General features: G+C 30.8%; 1 protein-coding gene across 5 annotated transcripts in view; it reads right to left on the bottom strand.

Annotated features, from left to right (window-relative positions):
• The window catches only part of LOC145259744 (uncharacterized), a 38,578-nt gene extending 18,869 nt beyond the window's left edge, over positions 1-19,709 (bottom strand). For 3 of the 5 annotated variants that reach the window (XM_080117451.1, XM_080117452.1, XM_080117450.1), the window contains exons 1-5: positions 19,408-19,709; positions 12,699-12,848; positions 11,514-11,582; positions 8,268-8,462; positions 6,800-6,940 (exon numbers count right to left, since the gene is read on the bottom strand). In XM_080117451.1, coding sequence (XP_079973577.1) covers positions 6,800-6,940; positions 8,268-8,462; positions 11,514-11,582; positions 12,699-12,848; positions 19,408-19,578 — 726 coding nt within the window. In that variant the 5' untranslated portion in view covers positions 19,579-19,709. The remainder of the gene's footprint in view (positions 1-6,799; positions 6,941-8,267; positions 8,463-11,513; positions 11,583-12,698; positions 12,849-19,407) is intronic. The other 2 variants (XM_080117449.1, XM_080117448.1) reach the window with 1 other exon arrangement.
• Between the last annotated feature and the right edge of the window lie 874 nt (positions 19,710-20,583).

The raw sequence follows: 20,583 nt of genomic DNA on the forward strand, positions 1-20,583 counted from the left end.
TAATTGATTTTTTTTGAGATGACGATTAATAATTGATTTTTTTTGAGATGACGATTAATAATTGATTCATTTTGAGATGACGATTAATAATTGATTTATTTTGAGATGACGATTAATAATTGATTCATTTTGAGATGACGATTAATAATTGATTCATTTTGAGATGACGATTAATAATTGATTTTTTTTGAGATGACGATTAATAATTGATTCATTTTGAGATGACGATTAATAATTGATTCATTTTGAGATGACGATTAATAATTGATTTTTTTTGAGATGACGATTAATAATTGATTCATTTTGAGATGACGATTAATAATTGATTTTTTTTGAGATGACGATTAATAATTGATTCATTTTGAGATGACGATTAATAATTGATTCATTTTGAGATGACGATTAATAATTGATTCATTTTGAGATGACGATTAATAATTGATTTATTTTGAGATGACGATTAATAATTGATTCATTTTGAGATGACGATTAATAATTGATTCATTTTGAGATGACGATTAATAATTGATTTTTTTTGAGATGACGATTAATAATTGATTCATTTTGAGATGACGATTAATAATTGATTCATTTTGAGATGACGATTAATAATTGATTTTTTTTGAGATGACGATTAATAATTGATTCATTTTGAGATGACGATTAATAATTGATTCATTTTGAGATGACGATTAATAATTGATTCATTTTGAGATGACGATTAATAATTGATTTATTTTGAGATGACGATTAATAATTGATTCATTTTGAGATGACGATTAATAATTGATTTATTTTGAGATGACGATTAATAATTGATTTTTTTTGAGATGACGATTAATAATTGATTTTTTTTGAGATGACGATTAATAATTGATTCATTTTGAGATGACGATTAATAATTGATTTATTTTGAGATGACGATTAATAATTGATTCATTTTGAGATGACGATTAATAATTGATTTATTTTGAGATGACGATTAATAATTGATTCATTTTGAGATGACGATTAATAATTGATTCATTTTGAGATGACGATTAATAATTGATTCATTTTGAGATGACGATTAATAATTGATTCATTTTGAGATGACGATTAATAATTGATTCATTTTGAGATGACGATTAATAATTGATTTATTTTGAGATGACGATTAATAATTGATTCATTTTGAGATGACGATTAATAATTGATTCATTTTGAGATGACGATTAATAATTGATTTATTTTGAGATGACGATTAATAATTGATTCATTTTGAGATGACGATTAATAATTGATTCATTTTGAGATGACGATTAATAATTGATTCATTTTGAGATGACGATTAATAATTGATTTATTTTGAGATGACGATTAATAATTGATTCATTTTGAGATGACGATTAATAATTGATTCATTTTGAGATGACGATTAATAATTGATTCATTTTGAGATGACGATTAATAATTGATTCATTTTGAGATGACGATTAATAATTGATTCATTTTGAGATGACGATTAATAATTGATTCATTTTGAGATGACGATTAATAATTGATTCATTTTGAGATGACGATTAATAATTGATTCATTTTGAGATGACGATTAATAATTGATTCATTTTGAGATGACGATTAATAATTGATTTATTTTGAGATGACGATTAATAATTGATTTATTTTGAGATGACGATTAATAATTGATTCATTTTGAGATGACGATTAATAATTGATTCATTTTGAGATGACGATTAATAATTGATTCATTTTGAGATGACGATTAATAATTGATTCATTTTGAGATGACGATTAATAATTGATTCATTTTGAGATGACGATTAATAATTGATTCATTTTGAGATGACGATTAATAATTGATTCATTTTGAGATGACGATTAATAATTGATTCATTTTGAGATGACGATTAATAATTGATTCATTTTGAGATGACGATTAATAATTGATTCATTTTGAGATGACGATTAATAATTGATTCATTTTGAGATGACGATTAATAATTGATTCATTTTGAGATGACGATTAATAATTGATTCATTTTGAGATGACGATTAATAATTGATTCATTTTGAGATGACGATTAATAATTGATTCATTTTGAGATGACGATTAATAATTGATTCATTTTGAGATGACGATTAATAATTGATTCATTTTGAGATGACGATTAATAATTGATTCATTTTGAGATGACGATTAATAATTGATTCATTTTGAGATGACGATTAATAATTGATTCATTTTGAGATGACGATTAATAATTGATTCATTTTGAGATGACGATTAATAATTGATTCATTTTGAGATGACGATTAATAATTGATTCATTTTGAGATGACGATTAATAATTGATTCATTTTGAGATGACGATTAATAATTGATTCATTTTGAGATGACGATTAATAATTGATTCATTTTGAGATGACGATTAATAATTGATTCATTTTGAGATGACGATTAATAATTGATTCATTTTGAGATGACGATTAATAATTGATTCATTTTGAGATGACGATTAATAATTGATTCATTTTGAGATGACGATTAATAATTGATTCATTTTGAGATGACGATTAATAATTGATTCATTTTGAGATGACGATTAATAATTGATTCATTTTGAGATGACGATTAATAATTGATTCATTTTGAGATGACGATTAATAATTGATTCATTTTGAGATGACGATTAATAATTGATTCATTTTGAGATGACGATTAATAATTGATTCATTTTGAGATGACGATTAATAATTGATTCATTTTGAGATGACGATTAATAATTGATTCATTTTGAGATGACGATTAATAATTGATTCATTTTGAGATGACGATTAATAATTGATTTTTTTTGAGATGACGATTAATAATTGATTCATTTTGAGATGACGATTAATAATTGATTCATTTTGAGATGACGATTAATAATTGATTTTTTTTGAAATGACTATTAATAATTGATTCATTTTGAGATGACGATTAATAATTGATTTTTTTTGAGATGACGATTAATAATTGATTCATTTTGAGATGACGATTAATAATTGATTCATTTTGAGATGACTATTAATAATTGATTCATTTTGAGATGACGATTAATAATTGATTTTTTTTGAAATGACTATTAATAAATGATTCATTTTGAGATGACGATTAATAATTGATTTTTTTTGAGATGACGATTAATAATTGATTCATTTTGAGATGACGATTAATAATTGATTCATTTTGAGATGACGATTAATAATTGATTTTTTTTGAAATGACTATTAATAATTGATTCATTTTGAGATGACGATTAATAATTGATTCATTTTGAGATGACGATTAATAATTGATTCATTTTGAGATGACGATTTATAATTGATTTTTTTTGAGATGACGATTAATAATTGATTCATTTTGAGATGACGATTAATAATTGATTCATTTTGAGATGACGATTAATAATTGATTCATTTTGAGATGACGATTAATAATTGATTTATTTTGAGATGACGATTAATAATTGATTCATTTTGAGATGACGATTAATAATTGATTCATTTTGAGATGACGATTAATAATTGATTCATTTTGAGATGACGATTAATAATTGATTCATTTTGAGATGACGATTAATAATTGATTCATTTTGAGATGACGATTAATAATTGATTCATTTTGAGATGACGATTAATAATTGATTCATTTTGAGATGACGATTAATAATTGATTCATTTTGAGATGACGATTAATAATTGATTCATTTTGAGATGACGATTAATAATTGATTCATTTTGAGATGACGATTAATAATTGATTCATTTTGAGATGACGATTAATAATTGATTCATTTTGAGATGACGATTAATAATTGATTCATTTTGAGATGACGATTAATAATTGATTCATTTTGAGATGACGATTAATAATTGATTCATTTTGAGATGACGATTAATAATTGATTCATTTTGAGATGACGATTAATAATTGATTCATTTTGAGATGACGATTAATAATTGATTCATTTTGAGATGACGATTAATAATTGATTCATTTTAAGATGACGATTAATAATGACGATTAATAATTGATTCATTTTGAGATGACGATTAATAATTGATTCATTTTGAGATGACGATTAATAATTGATTCATTTTGAGATGACGATTAATAATTGATTAATTTTGAGATGACAATTAATAATTGATTCTTTTTGAAATGACTATTAATAATTGATTCTTTTTGAAATGACTATTAATAATTGATTCATTTTGAGATGACGATTAATAATTGATTCATTTTGAGATGACGATTAATAATTGATTCATTTTGAGATGACGATTAATAATTGATTCATTTTGAGATGACGATTAATAATGACGATTAATAATTGATTCATTTTGAGATGACGATTAATAATTGATTCATTTTGAGATGACGATTAATAATTGATTCATTTTGAGATGACGATTAATAATTGATTTTTTTTGAAATGACGATTAATAATTGATTCATTTTGAGATGACGATTAATAATTGATTCATTTTGAGATGACGATTAATAATTGATTCATTTTGAGATGACGATTAATAATTGATTCATTTTGAGATGACGATTAATAATGACGATTAATAATTGATTCATTTTGAGATGACGATTAATAATTGATTCATTTTGAGATGACGATTAATAATTGATTCATTTTGAGATGACGATTAATAATTGATTCATTTTGAGATGACGATTAATAATTGATTCATTTTGAGATGACGATTAATAATTGATTCATTTTGAGATGACGATTAATAATTGATTCATTTTGAGATGACGATTAATAATTGATTTTTTTTGAGATGACGATTAATAATTGATTCATTTTGAGATGACGATTAATAATTGATTCATTTTGAGATAACGATTAATAATTGATTCATTTTGAGATGACGATTAATAATTGATTCATTTTGAGATGACGATTAATAATTGATTCATTTTGAGATGACGATTAATAATTGATTCATTTTGAGATGACGATTAATAATTGATTCTTTTTGAAATGACTATTAATAATTGATTCATTTTGAGATGACGATTAATAATTGATTCATTTTGAGATGACGATTAATAATTGATTCATTTTGAGATGACGATTAATAATTGATTCATTTTGAGATGACGATTAATAATTGATTCATTTTGAGATGACGATTAATAATTGATTCATTTTGAGATGACGATTAATAATTGATTCATTTTGAGATGACGATTAATAATTGATTCATTTTGAGATGACGATTAATAATTGATTCATTTTGAGATGACGATTAATAATTGATTCATTTTGAGATGACGATTAATAATTGATTTTTTTTGAGATGACGATTAATAATTGATTCATTTTGAGATGACGATTAATAATTGATTCATTTTGAGATGACGATTAATAATTGATTTTTTTGAGATGACGATTAATAATTGATTTTTTCGAGCGACTATTCTTGTCTTGAGTGTTATATTCCTGTTTTGGTCAATGTAACCTCCAATTTTTTCAGTTTTTTTTTTTTTTAAAACTAATAAACCACTATTTATTAAGGCAAAAGCCACTTGAGGAAAATGAGATTTTTTTACCTGGAGGATCACCACTTATTAAGGCCTGGAGGCAACTCAAGGATAAGGGTTAAGCATTAGGTAGATGATGATATAAGATCAAACACGGTAGAACTAGATCATATAAATAGATGACTTAATAGGAATTTATTCACATTAGACTTGAAGAAAAAGTTATAGTCAGCTGGGAAGCAGACAAATGGTATTGCGTTCCAGATGGACAGCTCTAGGAAAGAAACTCTATTCATAAAATTTTTGTTTAGTTTTTGCCACAAATAGAGAATGAGGAAAGTTGCTGCCAGTTGTTTTATCTAGGCGAGTATTTGCTGTGAATGTTTTATGATCAGAGACCACAGATTGGAGATCAGTTGAACACTTATCATAAAGGTATTGATAGAGGATGAGGGGGGATGTTAAACAATTCATTTTTCTGTCAGTCACGACCAGATAGAAGTATTAGTTTTTTTTTTTCACTTATTCAGGGTTCGTAGATTTTCAATGCCTCTTTTCAAAGTTTTTTGAGGCCTTTTCCAGACAAAATTCAAGTTTTCAACACAAAATTTGGGGTTTGTTTTACAATCCACAGCGATTGGAAAAAGTGATTTAAAAAAAAAAAAAAAAATCAAATATTCAACAAATGTTACCATAGCCAATAAAAATTACTTTGCAAACTACTTGCATCATTTTTTGTCTGTGTTTTTTTTAATTACTTTTAAATGCATTTTATTTCATCTCAAATATTAACTCTTTACAGCTTTTAAATTTAAAAAATGGCTGCTGTCTTGTCTATTTTTTTTTTTTTTTTTAGCCCAGCCAGCCTTATTTTAAATTATCACATTTTTTTTTGGCGGGGTGGGGGTGTTCACTATTGGAGACACACACACACATTCTTACTTTTATAGATACGCAAAATAAATGCAATATCACTGTTTATGTTTTGCATAGAGTTATGTGGCTATATTAATAGTTTTTAGATTTTATTGAAAATAAAATTTTGGTTTGAAATAACTATTAGTGGGAGTTCAATTCTGTGAGTAGAGAAAAAAAAAGTCCATCTTTGGGGAAAAAAAAAAAAAAATTTAATGCAAAACGGTTATATAAAAAAAAAAAATTAATGCAAAAATGGTTCTATAAAAACAAATAAATGCAAAATAGTTATAAAAAAAAAAAAAAAATTGTGATCACAGAAAACAAAATTCTTACTAAAATTCTGGAGAAAAAAATTGCTTTCTGATCTCTTTCCAAGTAAAAACTGGTTCCATACCAAGACACCCAGACGGTTCCGAGCATACTACCGCCCAAAAGCTGCGTGACATAACGGTGGATATAATTGCTTTCTTTAACCTGGAAGAAAAAGATTCAAAAACAATTCATTTTATCAAGACAAAATTTTGAGTTTCATAGCTTGATTGCAAACAAGTTTCACGATTACAATTAATCGGTTAGCAAGTTCTTGCTGCTTTTTGTAAATTAAAAAATTATTACGACGTTAGGTTTTTTGTAGCAACTCTTGCAGGGAGGTGTATATATCCCCATACATACAGCACCTAGTATCCCCAAATTGGCCACCCATTTGGTACTGACCAGGCTCAAAACTGTTTAACTTCAGTAATCTAACGAGAACCAACGTGTCAACATTATTATGCCGTATTATTGTTCAAATTTACCTCTAAATAAAAACCTGTATGATTTATGTACTCGTGACAAAGCTAAAAAAATCATATTCCAAAAATCACTTCAATTGATCAAGTAGTTTTCTTTTTAAATAAAAAAATCAAACTTAATGAATAACAGAAGAGCAACTGTCTTAAATGCCATTTTGAAAAAAAAAAATCCAAAAAGTGGAAATAACTCAATAATGCAAACTTGCAAAATTTATGTTGTAATGCCTATGAATTCCCATTAATTTTTATTGTATACTTTTGCAATAATGTCTTTTTCTTATATTTTATTTCAATAAATAGCTTCACAATAGAAATACTGAAGAACAATAAAAGTGAAGGAAACGATTTTCTTTGTTACTGCTACTGGTAACAGACATACTGAAAGTTAGGAAGTACGTTAACTGATTATAACTTTTTAGTTGAAACCATTTTTGGTTCCAAAAGAAAAAAAAAAAAAATCTTGTTTCAAATAAAATGGCAGTTGTTAATCAGAGAAGCTTTGAATTGTAAAATCCAAGATGAAAATGAAAAATCAAGTGCGGGAATACTGAAAGATTCAACATTTTTATGGAGCAATTCTGGTTTCTGATTGGTTGCTAGCAGAATGTAGCTCCATTTGATTGGTCAGTTCCTATCGCCAGTGTCTATAAGTAGAACTTTCCAACTTTCTTTAATTATGCACTCATTATATAAAAAATTTGTCACACTAACCATAAAATCGCATGCGAACGAGGCAGCATTAAAAAAAAAAAAAAAAGAAAAAAAAGTTCTTTCATGCTGCCACTCCGGATTTCAAATTGCGGCAAAATCTGCATACTTGAATTATTCTTGTGTTGGAGGAGTTTCAGGTTTATGTGTCACTACTTCCCTACAACAGGCACATGCCAACCATGGACGTTTATTACTATGCCTTTCCACACCGCTATCACATAAGGACAAAAAAAAAAAAAAAGTTTGACAATGTTAATTTACAAAACTAAAAATAAAAAAATAAAGTTTCTACTTACAGTAAACATTGTGAACACTTGTGGGAAAGCCATATAAGCAAGTCCAGTGAGAAAAGTAATAAAAAAGTCAAAACGGAGAACCCAAGCCAAAGCACCTCCATGTTCATAGTGACCAAGTTTGGGATATTTGCGTAAGATTTGAAAAGTATTGGCCAACAACCACAGGACCGTGCTGCCCATTATGAAGTATGCAAACTAATGAAAAGAAAAAAAATATTTTGTTTTTAAGACACTGAAAATTGAAGTTGGATTCAAATTATATCAACATTAAAACATATCGTTTGGATTCAAATTATATCAACATTAAAACGTATCGTTTGGATTCAAATTATATCAACATTAAACGTATCGTTTGGATTCAAATTATATCAACATTAAAACGTATCGTTTGGATTCAAATTATATCAACATTAAAACATATCGTTTGGATTCAAATTATATCAACATTAAAACATATCGTTTGGATTCAAATTATATCAACATTAAAACGTATCGTTTGGATTCAAATTATATCAACATTAAAACATATCGTTTGGATTCAAATTATATCAACATTAAAACATATCGTTTGGATTCAAATTATATCAACATTAAAACATATCGTTTGGATTCAAATTATATCAACATTAAAACGTATCGTTTGGATTCAAATTATATCAACATTAAAACGTATCGTTTGGATTATTCACATTACTCTTCTGATCATTAGTGTTATTCTCAAGTTTCAGTCGATGTAACCTTTGGTCATCTTCAGGTGTATCTTGTTGAACGTTCTGTTGGACTTAAGAATCTGTATAGTGTGTCACTTGTGACTGAATTTTTACTTCTCACTTTATTTGTTTAGGCCAAGCTTTTTGCAGACAATTCTGATATGAATTTTAGGAGTTTGAAACTTATTCTTGTTTTAGATGTACATTTTTACTGCTTACAAAATTTAATTAAAAAAAAAGTTTTGGTAGGTGAGTATGAGGATCGAACCCCAACCCGAGAGGCAAAGTTGGAAATTAAAGTGTGAAAAAAAAAAAACCCCAAAAAAACGTGTGACGTTAACCACTGGGCCACCGCGACATACAACAGAAAGACTTTTAAATTTATTTAAAAACAGAATTGACACGGTGACGCAATAAAAGTTAACTCTGCTGCTTCTATTTGACTTGATTAATGAGGTCAAATAGAAGTGGACGACTTATGTTTACTCAACTTCGGCTGGTTGTTTCCCCAAGATGTTTGGGAGGGGGAAACCAGCTCCCCATAGTCCAGATTGAATAGCAACTGTCTGATATAAGGAGTTTGTCCCCACATTGATCAAAGCTGATTGCTTCTGGACGTTTCCCGGTGCTGAGAACACGCCGTTTGAATTTAGTTTCACTTTATTTATACTAAAAAGCAGGACAAACAGGCGACAGAGCGAAATAGCGCGAATCTCATAAAAGTCAACGTAAATAAATCTAGAGGTGACCTGCGTTCCCAAATCTTAGATATTATTATCTAGGGGGGTATATAAATAGTTCTAAGTGATCATAACTCCCCCCCCTCGGGAGCGTGTGTGAAAAAGCCTCTGCGAGACATACACGAAATGGTCACACACATTTTGCCTTTTATATATATATATATAGAGACTAGCGGGGGGTACCCGGCATTACCCGGGTGTTTGGAGGTGTAAAAAAAAACTTGGGGGGGGGGGGGGGGGATCAAAACAAAAGAATAAAAAATCGTTGCTCGGGTGTTTGTGTTGGGGGAGGGGGGAGGGGGTTTAAAATAATAAAAAAAAAATTTTGGTAGGTAAGTATGAGGATCGAACCCGAACCCGAGAGACAAAGTTGGAAATTAAAGTGTGAAAAAAAAAAAACGTGCGACGTTATACATTGGGCCACCGCAAAATGCTAATGGAAACACGTTTGAATTTATTTAATTATTTAGAATTGGCAGGTGCGCGTTTTAATGACTTAATGAGGTCAACTTTGACTGCGGGGTAATATTTTATTTACTGCGGGAATGTTTTTTTTATTTTCCCAAGATGTTGGATGGAGGGGGGGGACCAGCTCCCCATAAAAAGGGGATTGTCCAATTTGAATAGCAATTGTCTGATATAAGGAAAATTTCCACATTGATCAAAGCTGATTGCTTTCGGACATTTCCGGCGATCACGACCGGAAAAATACTGCCAGAATGAGTGTCGTTTTTATTATACGAAAAAGCCTAATCCACATGCGGCGAGCGAAAAATGTTGAATATTTATCTTTTCAAAGTCGAGCAAATTAAATAAACAGGCGACCTCCGTTAACTTGTAGATATTATGATTTATATGTGATATAAAAAGTTTTAAGAAGTTGTGAGCCGACCGACCACTTCTTGGAAAAAAGCCTTTCTTGGACATAAACAAAACGCGAACATACATACACACATTTTCGCTTTTATATATATAGACTAGCGGGTGTTTGGAGGTGTGTGTGCGTGTTGAGGGGGGGGGATCAAAACAACCCTGTTTAAAAAAACGTTGGCCAGGTGTTTGGAGATGTAAAAGAAAAAAGAAGTTTTAGAAGGAAGGTAGGCTCGAACCCAGATTATTGAAATGAATGGCTCTCATCTTGGGGAGGCTCCATGTTTTGACGAGCTCCTGGGCTTGACCTGATATGAAATGGAACACGGACATCAAATCTGTTGCCAAGGTCGCTGAGAAAATGGTGGGATCCTTCTATCGATCCAGTAGATCGATCACTGCTGATACAATTCTCTATCTATATAAGAGCCAGGTACATCTAAGGATGGAGTACTGTTGCCACATCTGGGCAGGAGCTGCTAGAAAGACTTTATCCTGCTTTGATAGAGTTCAAAATAAATTTCGTAGCCCAGTGAGGGATACTCTTTTCTCTTCCCTGCAACCTCTTTCTCACAGAAGAGACATTGCGAGCCTGTCTCTGACTTATTATTTTCATGGCAAGTGCTTGTCTGAGCTCCAATCTAGAGTCCCCCCCTCGCCACACTTTCACAAGAACCAGAATTTTTGTTTGGATAGCTGGAATGGCTTATATCAGTTATATGTAAGGGATGGAAAGAATCTGGCTAGGTTTAGAAAGGATCTCTGGATGAGGTACACAACTCGCCTGGTTTTATTCACCATCTTGTGATGTGTTGGGTTTATAGTTCGTCTCAAATACTGCTGAAAATAATGACTGGAAAAAAAAAAAAAAAAAAACGATTGCAAATGTTTTAAGATGGAATAAAGAAAAAAATGTCAAAACTTACAAATATAGTGAACTTTTCACCAATGTAGAGAAAATGATATAACATTGTCAGCACTTGAAATAATAAACCCTAAAAAAATAAAATAAAAAATGTATAAATAAAAATGAATTGTACTTATGTCAAATAACGACTATGTTATCATCAGAATTTTCCAGGCAGTTTATGTAAAATGCCGAAAGGTGATGAGATGCTGAGCCAATGATATTGCAGCAGCCAACATCATTTAAGAAAACATTTGCTATCATGAGTTTATTATTAAAAACAAAAACTAAATAGTTATTAAAAATGATCATAAATAAAAAAAAAATCACAAAAAACAAAAATAAAAAACTTTTGCTTGCTACGAGTTATTTGTTATTAAAAAAATGGTAATTGCACAGTTTAATGAAGACATTAAAAAAATGAAAATATTGAAAAAAAAGGTTATATTGTACGTATCCGTTTTGAACAGAAGATCTCCGAAAAAATTTTTCACTTAATTTGATTGAGTAGTTTTTTTTTAACGATGGAAAGACACTTTTGTATGACGGTTCGTTGAAGGTAGACATCTTTGAAATTTTTGAACACGCCACGGGAGATAATTTATTTTAAAGCGCCTACACTCCCTCCCCATCTTTATTACTAGCTTTTCCTCCTAAAAATAAAATCTTTTGATCGGTATCATAACAAAATGTTTTTTCACTGTTAAAAAAAAAAACAAAATATAAAAAAGGAATCATAAAAGAAAAAAAAAGTCACAGAAAAAATAGAATGCTGAGCTGTTATTCAAATAATATTAATTCATGAAACTTACTTTACGAGCGTGTTTCTTTTTCTTGATTCTAATTTTCTTAAAAATTTCATATAAATTCTCCAATAATAATTATTGTTTATTTTCTTCATAACAGAATTTTCTTCATTAAAAAATTGGCCAGTATTTGCAAAAAAAAAAAAAAAAGAAAAAAAAAAATTGTTTGGCAACTTCCACTTTTTTTTTTTTTTTACATAAACTGTTCAGAAAATTCCATCTATAGCATTGTCGTTATTCTGTAGAAGTACCCAAAGTACCAAATAAATAAAATAAAACGGATGAAATATATTTTTACGAGTGTAGGTCAATTAATAGTTTTTTTTTTTCTGCATGAAATAGCATCGGAGGGTGGTGGAAGATGACAAAAAAAAAAAAAAAAATTAAAGAAAAGTTACCAAACTACGAGACCAAAGCATCGTTCCAATAACCGACTCATCTTTGGATTTTCGACATTTGTACCAAATCACAGATGCTCCCAAAAGCACAGCGCCATAAATACGGACCAATGTGAGATGAGAAGACTGAACAGCCTTCACGTCAGTCACCTTAAAATAAAAAAAAAAAATTAAAAATACATTTATAAATATTAAGAGCAAAACAAAACTCGCCAAATTTAAAGAATTCCTTTTTTCAGATATTGAGGTCAACTTTCGGTCAAAATTTTGGTAGCAAAATCAAAAACGCTTTTAATAAATAGAAGAAAACAAAAATACAATGCAGATCACAAGTATAATCAATTGATTAGTGGTTATGTGTCCATTTGTAAATAGAAACATGGCTGGTTCACAAAACAGGAATAGGCAGAGTACACGTTAGTACTGTAGTATCAGGTTGACAAGTTCTTGCGGTTTTTAACTTTTACATTCAGCTGAACATATCTCGGCTCAAACAAAAATTTATTGATCGAAATAAGCAACATCAGAATCAACACTTTTGCCAACGCAAGACAAGTGCCAGTAACGTTCTCGTGGCGATGAAGTCACTGAAGATGTTTTTGATATCACTTAGATTTTTTAAGCATTTCTCATGAAGAAAGTTGAGATGCTTTACAAAAAAAAAATAAAATAAATAATGGTAGTCAGTAAGTCTAGAGAGAATGGCAAATGAGGAAGAGTTTCGTAGCCCAATTCGTTTAACGTCTGCAGGGTCAGTTTAGCAACATGCAGTCGAGCATTGTCATGGAGAATTTGGGCCTTTTCTGTTGACTAATGTTGGGTGTTGTTGTCGAAGTTTCTGATGCATTTTATCCATTTGTTGACAATACTTCTCCACCGTAATGGTTTCATCTGCATTAAAAAATACTAATGGATGAGATCGGTCACAGACCAGCAAATAGTCAGCATGATCTTTTGGTGCAACTCTGGCTTCAGGAAGTGACATGGAGCTTCGGCGGCGGCTAACCACTGAGCTGAGTGTCACTGGTTGTCGTAAAGAAATCACTTTTCATCACAAATCACAACCTGGTTGAGAAACGGGTCATTATTGTTGCGTAAAAGAAAGGAAGAGGACGTGTCATGACAGTGTTCTTTTGACTGTCGTTCAATTGATTTCATTTATCGAGTCTTTTTTGTCTTTCCAATCTCTCAAGTGGTTGGAAATAGTCGTTTATGTTACGTCTAATTCAGAAGCAAGTTCTCAAACAGTTGTTCGTGGAGTGGTGTCGACTAAGGCTCTTAATTGTTGTCAACATCTGATAACCGACCACTACGCTCATCATCTTTAAGACTCGTTGCTGCCACAAAATTTTTTAAACAACCATTATACTGTGCATTCAGTAGTGGTTCCTGGGTTAAACGCTTTGCTGATATCACAAGCTGTTTACGCCTAGGTTGAATTAAAATAAGAAAATTGTGCAAATTTCTTTTTTTCCATCTTACATTCAACGTTCTAAAAAGACAATTGTTTTAAAACGATTGTAATTTAAACGATTAGAATGAAAAATGTTCTTCAAAATGATAAAGTAAAGTTATTATAACGAAAACTTCTTTGAAAATACATCATTTGAAATCAAAATGAAAAATTCCACAAGAACTTTCTTGTCAAACTAATAGTTTTTTTGATATCAATGAATTTGCATCTCAGGTAAGTTTGAAGGATGTTTTAAAACTGGATCCGTCACCAGAGTCATTATTTTTGGTTTAACATTTGTTTTACATATTGGCATGTGTTGCACAGCTTTATATATATATATATATATATATATATATAGAGAGAGAGAGAGAGATCTTTATATATCTCTACTATTATATAAAACGAACTGTGTTTGTTTCCTATAGATTCTAAAATAGCTAGGACGATTTTTATGAAATTTCACACAAACATATTTTATGTGCCTGGCAGTGTTCTTAGGTAGGTTTTGCATCAGAATGTCTTTGATAAGTATTGATAATCAAAATAATCCGATGACAGAATAAACAGGTGATTTGTACCAAAGTTAACACCTTACACAGCCTAACATCACAAGTGCATTTGAGAAGTTTTATTACCACACTAGTAGAAAGTCCGGACATATAAAATTAGTAGTAAGTTCTTTGATATGACAGGGGTCCATTCGAAATAAATGTTTCTGTTTAGAGCACAATTAAAGCATGAAACTTGATTTTTGCATTTTAAACTTGAATTCAAGCCATTATATATAAAAAAGTTTATAAAATCAACAATAGGTTCTCTACAGTGCAATGTAGATTATAATGCATTGTGGACTAAGTCACCACGGGGAGCTATGTGAAGCTTCCTCCTGGTACACCGCGATGGGTCCCCAACTAGCATAATCAATCAATCGATCGATTTTGATGACAATAAAAATATGGGGGGTGTGAAACATTTGATCATTCAATTCCGGGCAACGTCGGGTCTCCCTGCTAGTATATAGTTATATATGGCATAATCATGTTGACACACTGGTTCTTGCTAAATCATTAAAGTTAAGTATCATTGAACCTGGTCAGTACCAGATGGGTGACCAATTTAGGAATACCAGGTGCTGTATGTAGGGGAAAGTCAACACCTTCCTGCAAAAGTTGTAAAAACCCAACATCGTCATCTTCTCTAATAGGGATATACACGTGACTTGCAACCACTTGTGAATTTCATACACCCATAAAACGTCCTCGTTTGGATGAAGTTGGTTAAACCCGCATTAGGGTTAGTACTGCATTAAAAAAAATTTTTTTTTTGCACAGCTTTAAGAAATTAATTTTAAAAGTAACTATCTCTGCCGGGTCTTTATCTCTTAGGTCCATTTTTTCTCACTTCCTCCCATGTTTTCCTTGAGCTTCCTCTGTAAACTGAACATGCTAACTCCACTGTTCTACATTATTATTGGAATCTTTGCCAAGATTCAGTTCCATGCATCACATGACACGTGCATCACATGATGCGTGCATGCTTGGTTAACAACTCTCTTGGTCTACAGTGGAAACACCTCACTGGTCTGTAATTTACTCCATTCATCCATAATTCTTGCTATCACATTAATATCTGCTCTGCTGATTGTATCGCCATAGAAACAAAGTTTCTGAACAATCTCAATAATTTCACTATGCACACACACATTGCTTCATCATTAAAGCCAACTTGAAAGCTATGACTGAGCCTTGCAGCTTCAGTGTGCGATAATTAGAATCACGAATGACTGAAATATGCTGAAGAGTCAGCAGCGGACAATCCTGGATCGACTGGCTTGACTCATGATGTGGCGAATTCACTTGGTGCCCCCCCCCCCCCCCCGGGTGAATGCTGTCACAAGTACAACATATAAAAAACAGTCCTCTCTTACAGAAAAATGAACACTTGTCAATTTGGTTAGCGTTTTTTTTGCTTTTTTAAATTTTTTTTAATTACATTTTCATCCCAAACAAGGCGCATTGTCACTTTGACGTAGGGGGCTACTATCAGGGACCTAAGTTACAGGGACACTATGTAGGGAGTTTAGCAGCAAGAGGTCTGTTCACATTACACTTGAACTTCCGCAGTACAGTTGGGGAAGCAGGAAACTGGAAGGGAATTCCAAAGTCCTGCAGTTCTGGGGAAGAAGTTATTAAAGTAGAAGGCCTTCTTACATCTAGGTATCTCAACTGTGTAGGGGTGGGACTTCGCTGCTTGTCGGGGATATTTTCGTTGAGGGCGTACAAGGGCTTGTAGTTCATCTGAGCATCCACCATTAAGTCGTCTTGCATAAACAGAAACAAAATCCAAATTGAAAACTTTAGTGAATGACATTTTTGTCCTATTATCAAAGTGTGCTTGTTTTTACACGATCAAAATCTTGAGTTTTATTGATTTTACTATTAAAATAAAAAAAATTTAGCTTGTGTCATGAATCATAGTACGAAGATTCAATGTTTTAACTGTTGAAATGGATCTGATATGAACAAAATTGCACTTCAGTGTCATTAAAAATTTTTTTTTTCTCAGAACTCCATGTTTTCATGGGGTTGATCTACTAATTAATGTTTCTGTGTTCAAGTTTTCGGTTATCACAAAAAGACATAAGGGTTTTTCATGTGTTTCAAGTCTCCATTTTTGAATTATACATTATGAAAACTCCTCACAACTGACAGAATCCTGTACCTCTACAAAACCACCATCTGCCCCGTGCATGGAGTATTGTTGCTACATCTGGGCTGGTGCATCTCCAATTAGTCTCTCTTTCTTAGATAGGGTAAAAAAAAAAAAAAAATCTCCAATAGGTCTGTAATGTTACACACAGACTCAACACATATGCAGTCTACATCGCAAGGAACATAGGACAAGTAATAACTAGACTCTTTTTATTTTTGTAAAAACATTTATTTCCAGCTTTCCAAAATAAATCGTGATTGTGCTTCTTCTCTCTGACCTTGCGAACGTGCTCTTGAACATCGTCTTCTCTAACATCCTCTTCATAGTCTTTTTCTTTACCGTGACATCATTTTGTACATTGCTTGCTATTTGCATATAGCCACCATACGCACATCTGCGCTCCGTTACATGTCCCACACTATCAACCAAGCTCTAACCCCTATCCCATCACTGCAATGTTGCATCCCTGTACTTGTTTTGCAAGTATTTTAATGGAATGTGGTTTGACAAACGTAGCATTTGTGCCTCTTCGACAAGCAGCAAAATTATACCCTTTCATTGTAGAGGCTCGTAGATGCTAGAAATAATAGTTTCTTCTCTTGGACTGGCTTCACTACTGTGATTTGTATCACAGTAAAAAGATTCAATGTGTTAACTGTTGAAATGAATCTTATATGAACAATCAGAATTGCACTTTCATTTTTGTACATTTTTTTTTGGAGATGTAAAAGAATTTTGCTCAATGGCTGATCAAATAATTATTTCCATTGGGATTAATTTTTTTTAGTTAAATTCAAGTTTTACGCTATTTAAAAAAAAAAAATTATTTGATTAAAGTACAGAATAATTGCTGAACAACACCCTCCCCTTTCCATGTTAAGAATGGCTCTCAGTCAATGTGCTCCATTATGCCAACTAAATACGCCTCAACATTTTCTAAAAAAAAAAAAAAAAAAAAAAAAAAAAAAAAAAAAAAAAAAAAAAAAAATGACTTTTAAACGTTTTCGGGTATGCTGAAAACGAATATCGCAGAGAAAATCAGTGCAGCCAAATAGTTTTCGAGGTATAAATACCTGTATTATGCAATGTAATTCCTAATAGTTTGAATTGATCGCCATCTTTGTTGTTTCAATGAAATAGTTTAGTGAGCATGCGCAGACGAACAGTGAAGTTAATTCTACGAAATACAAACGTTTATTCAACGTCATTTCTAGCTAATTCCACCGAAAAATTACTTTCAAGAATTCAAATTCAAGAAATTGTTTATTCTGGAAGTCATTCTTAACATAGGGAGGTTGAAAATAAAATGCTTTTCGGAATAAACAGAGATTTGATAACATAAGTTTCCCATAAAGCTAATTATTAAGTGCGTATTAAAAGGGTTCGGCTTTCTGTTATTCGTTTGGTACTTCCTCATTATGATCTACCAAAAGAAACGCCTATACTTTATTAACGATACCTCGGACGGCTGGCACATTAAAAGACATCTTGCCTACACTGGAGAATACCTAATATACAAATAATTTGAAGATAATATAGATGTGCCAGCAGGGGGACATAGGCGCGGGTGGCTTCTTTAAATGGACAAAGAAAAAGAGATTGGAGACGCAACCTTAAAGATTCTCGGATCAACACCAAAGTAATTTACTTTCATAACCCAAAATACCCGATATTTAACGTACGTTCATCAGTGTACTGTCTCGTCTACATAAGTCTAATGAAGTGTATGTTTTTATATAAGATTACAGCATTACTTATATATGGTGCTTAGAGTAGTGCAGAGAGTAATCCACGCTATTTTTTAAATCGTATTTCCAAGTTTAATTAAAGTTTTATGTTTTTTTATTCAATTGTAAGGTTGAAGTATAGAATAGGCACAAAACACTCTCCCCTCCCCATGTTAAGAATGGCTTTTTAAATAATAACGTTATTATTTACGTCCGGATCACTCTCTGCACTAATACCATATATATATATATAGTCTTGGAAATTTTTAACCTTAAAATGCGAAATTAAAACCCAATACTCGGATATTCGGAATAAATGCAACTTTTTCTTAAAATAAAAAAAAAAGTACATCTACAGAATATGGACCATATAATTTTTTAGAATTTTAAGTGAAATTCAAGTTTTACTGTATCTTTTTGTTTATGAAATTGTTAGATGAAAGTACAGAAAATAGTTGCAAAACGTCTTCCCTCCCTATGCTTAAGAATGGGTTTCAGCACGATCCGTACTCTGCATACGTAGAGAAAAAAAAAAATATTTTAAAATGTTTTATAGCAAAAAATTCCCTTTAACTGTGCAAAATTTTCTTTAAAAATCTTTGGGATTTTTTTTTTTTTTTTTTTTGGAAAAAACTAATTTTAAATTTATTTCTTTCCCACGCAAATGTTCGTCATTACAATTCAACCACTCCCCCCGAAATACTCAACGGAAATAAAATGCATAGGAATTTCTATAATAAAATAAAATGTTGAAATTAGTAAGGTTCACGATTTTGAACGTTAATATTCTGTCGCCACCCCTTCTTCATCTTACCTGTCGGGTGAGGAATTCATGGGGGAAAAGAAGGGATCCGGTGCCAACGGCGATCGCAAAAATCATATCAGCCTCGAGCCACGTTTCCTGATTCAGGAACAGTGTGGATATGAAGGCTACCAACATGGCAACGATTCTCATGCCGTCGAAACTATTCAATTCTACATTCATGATTGATTCCAAAAACCAAAAAAGTTTTTAAAAACTAATCCAGAAAATCGAAGACGAAGAATTCAACGGTTTCGTTATGCCGCCTTTGTTTTTAATGTGGATTAAGCGCGCATGCGCAGTAGAGAGGAAAAAAAGAAAGAAATTCCAAGGGAGACAACTGTGGAGAATCGTCAATGGAGTTAACTGCCCTTGATAATATTTATATCCTTCCCACGCAGGACTACTAAATGTATCACTTTTATGTAGATGTTTTTATTTGTTTTTGTTAGCGATACTTTCTTTAATGAATTCAAGTATTTATACGAAAGTGCATTTCTACCTAAATGCGTGTTGGGAATAATTTTCCCTGTGACCAATTTGGTACCCCCTAAATGGGGAGCGGCAGCGGCATATATATTATTTTTAAAATATAATTATCCACTGACACGTGTGACACGTGTTTCTTCGTCCACGATAGACTTTTGTCACATATATATATATATATATATATATATATATATATATATATATATATATATATATATATATATATAAATGACAAAAGTCTATATTCCAAATTTCAAGATGTAAAATTCAAAGATGGCATAACAAAATGAAAAATGATTGCAACTTCTCTTCCGATTTTCAGATATTCTAATCATGCCCATATGACCTTATTTTCTTTTAAAGTTGATAAGTACTTTTCTTGTGATGAGTTAAGGGCGGAATAAATTAAAAAATTAACATAAAAATTACATGAATGATTCTGCACTACGAAACAAGTGCTGTCAAGAATTGACCATTTCGATGTACTTAAAGAAATAAATGGTAAAATAGACAACATCTTGAAATTTGGAATATTGACTTTTTTATCATTTATTTGTATATGCTCTGTAGTCACATCGTGCTTCATAAATTAAAGGATTGGTATAAATAAAAGGTGAAATATAATTGAATAAGCATGATTCCCCCATATATATATATATATAATATATATATATATATATTATATATATATATATATAT

The sequence above is a fragment of the Euprymna scolopes genome, chromosome 35 (genome assembly GCF_053919585.1).
Source record: "Euprymna scolopes isolate OS-2025 chromosome 35, ASM5391958v1, whole genome shotgun sequence".
Taxonomy (NCBI): domain Eukaryota; kingdom Metazoa; phylum Mollusca; class Cephalopoda; order Sepiida; family Sepiolidae; genus Euprymna; species Euprymna scolopes.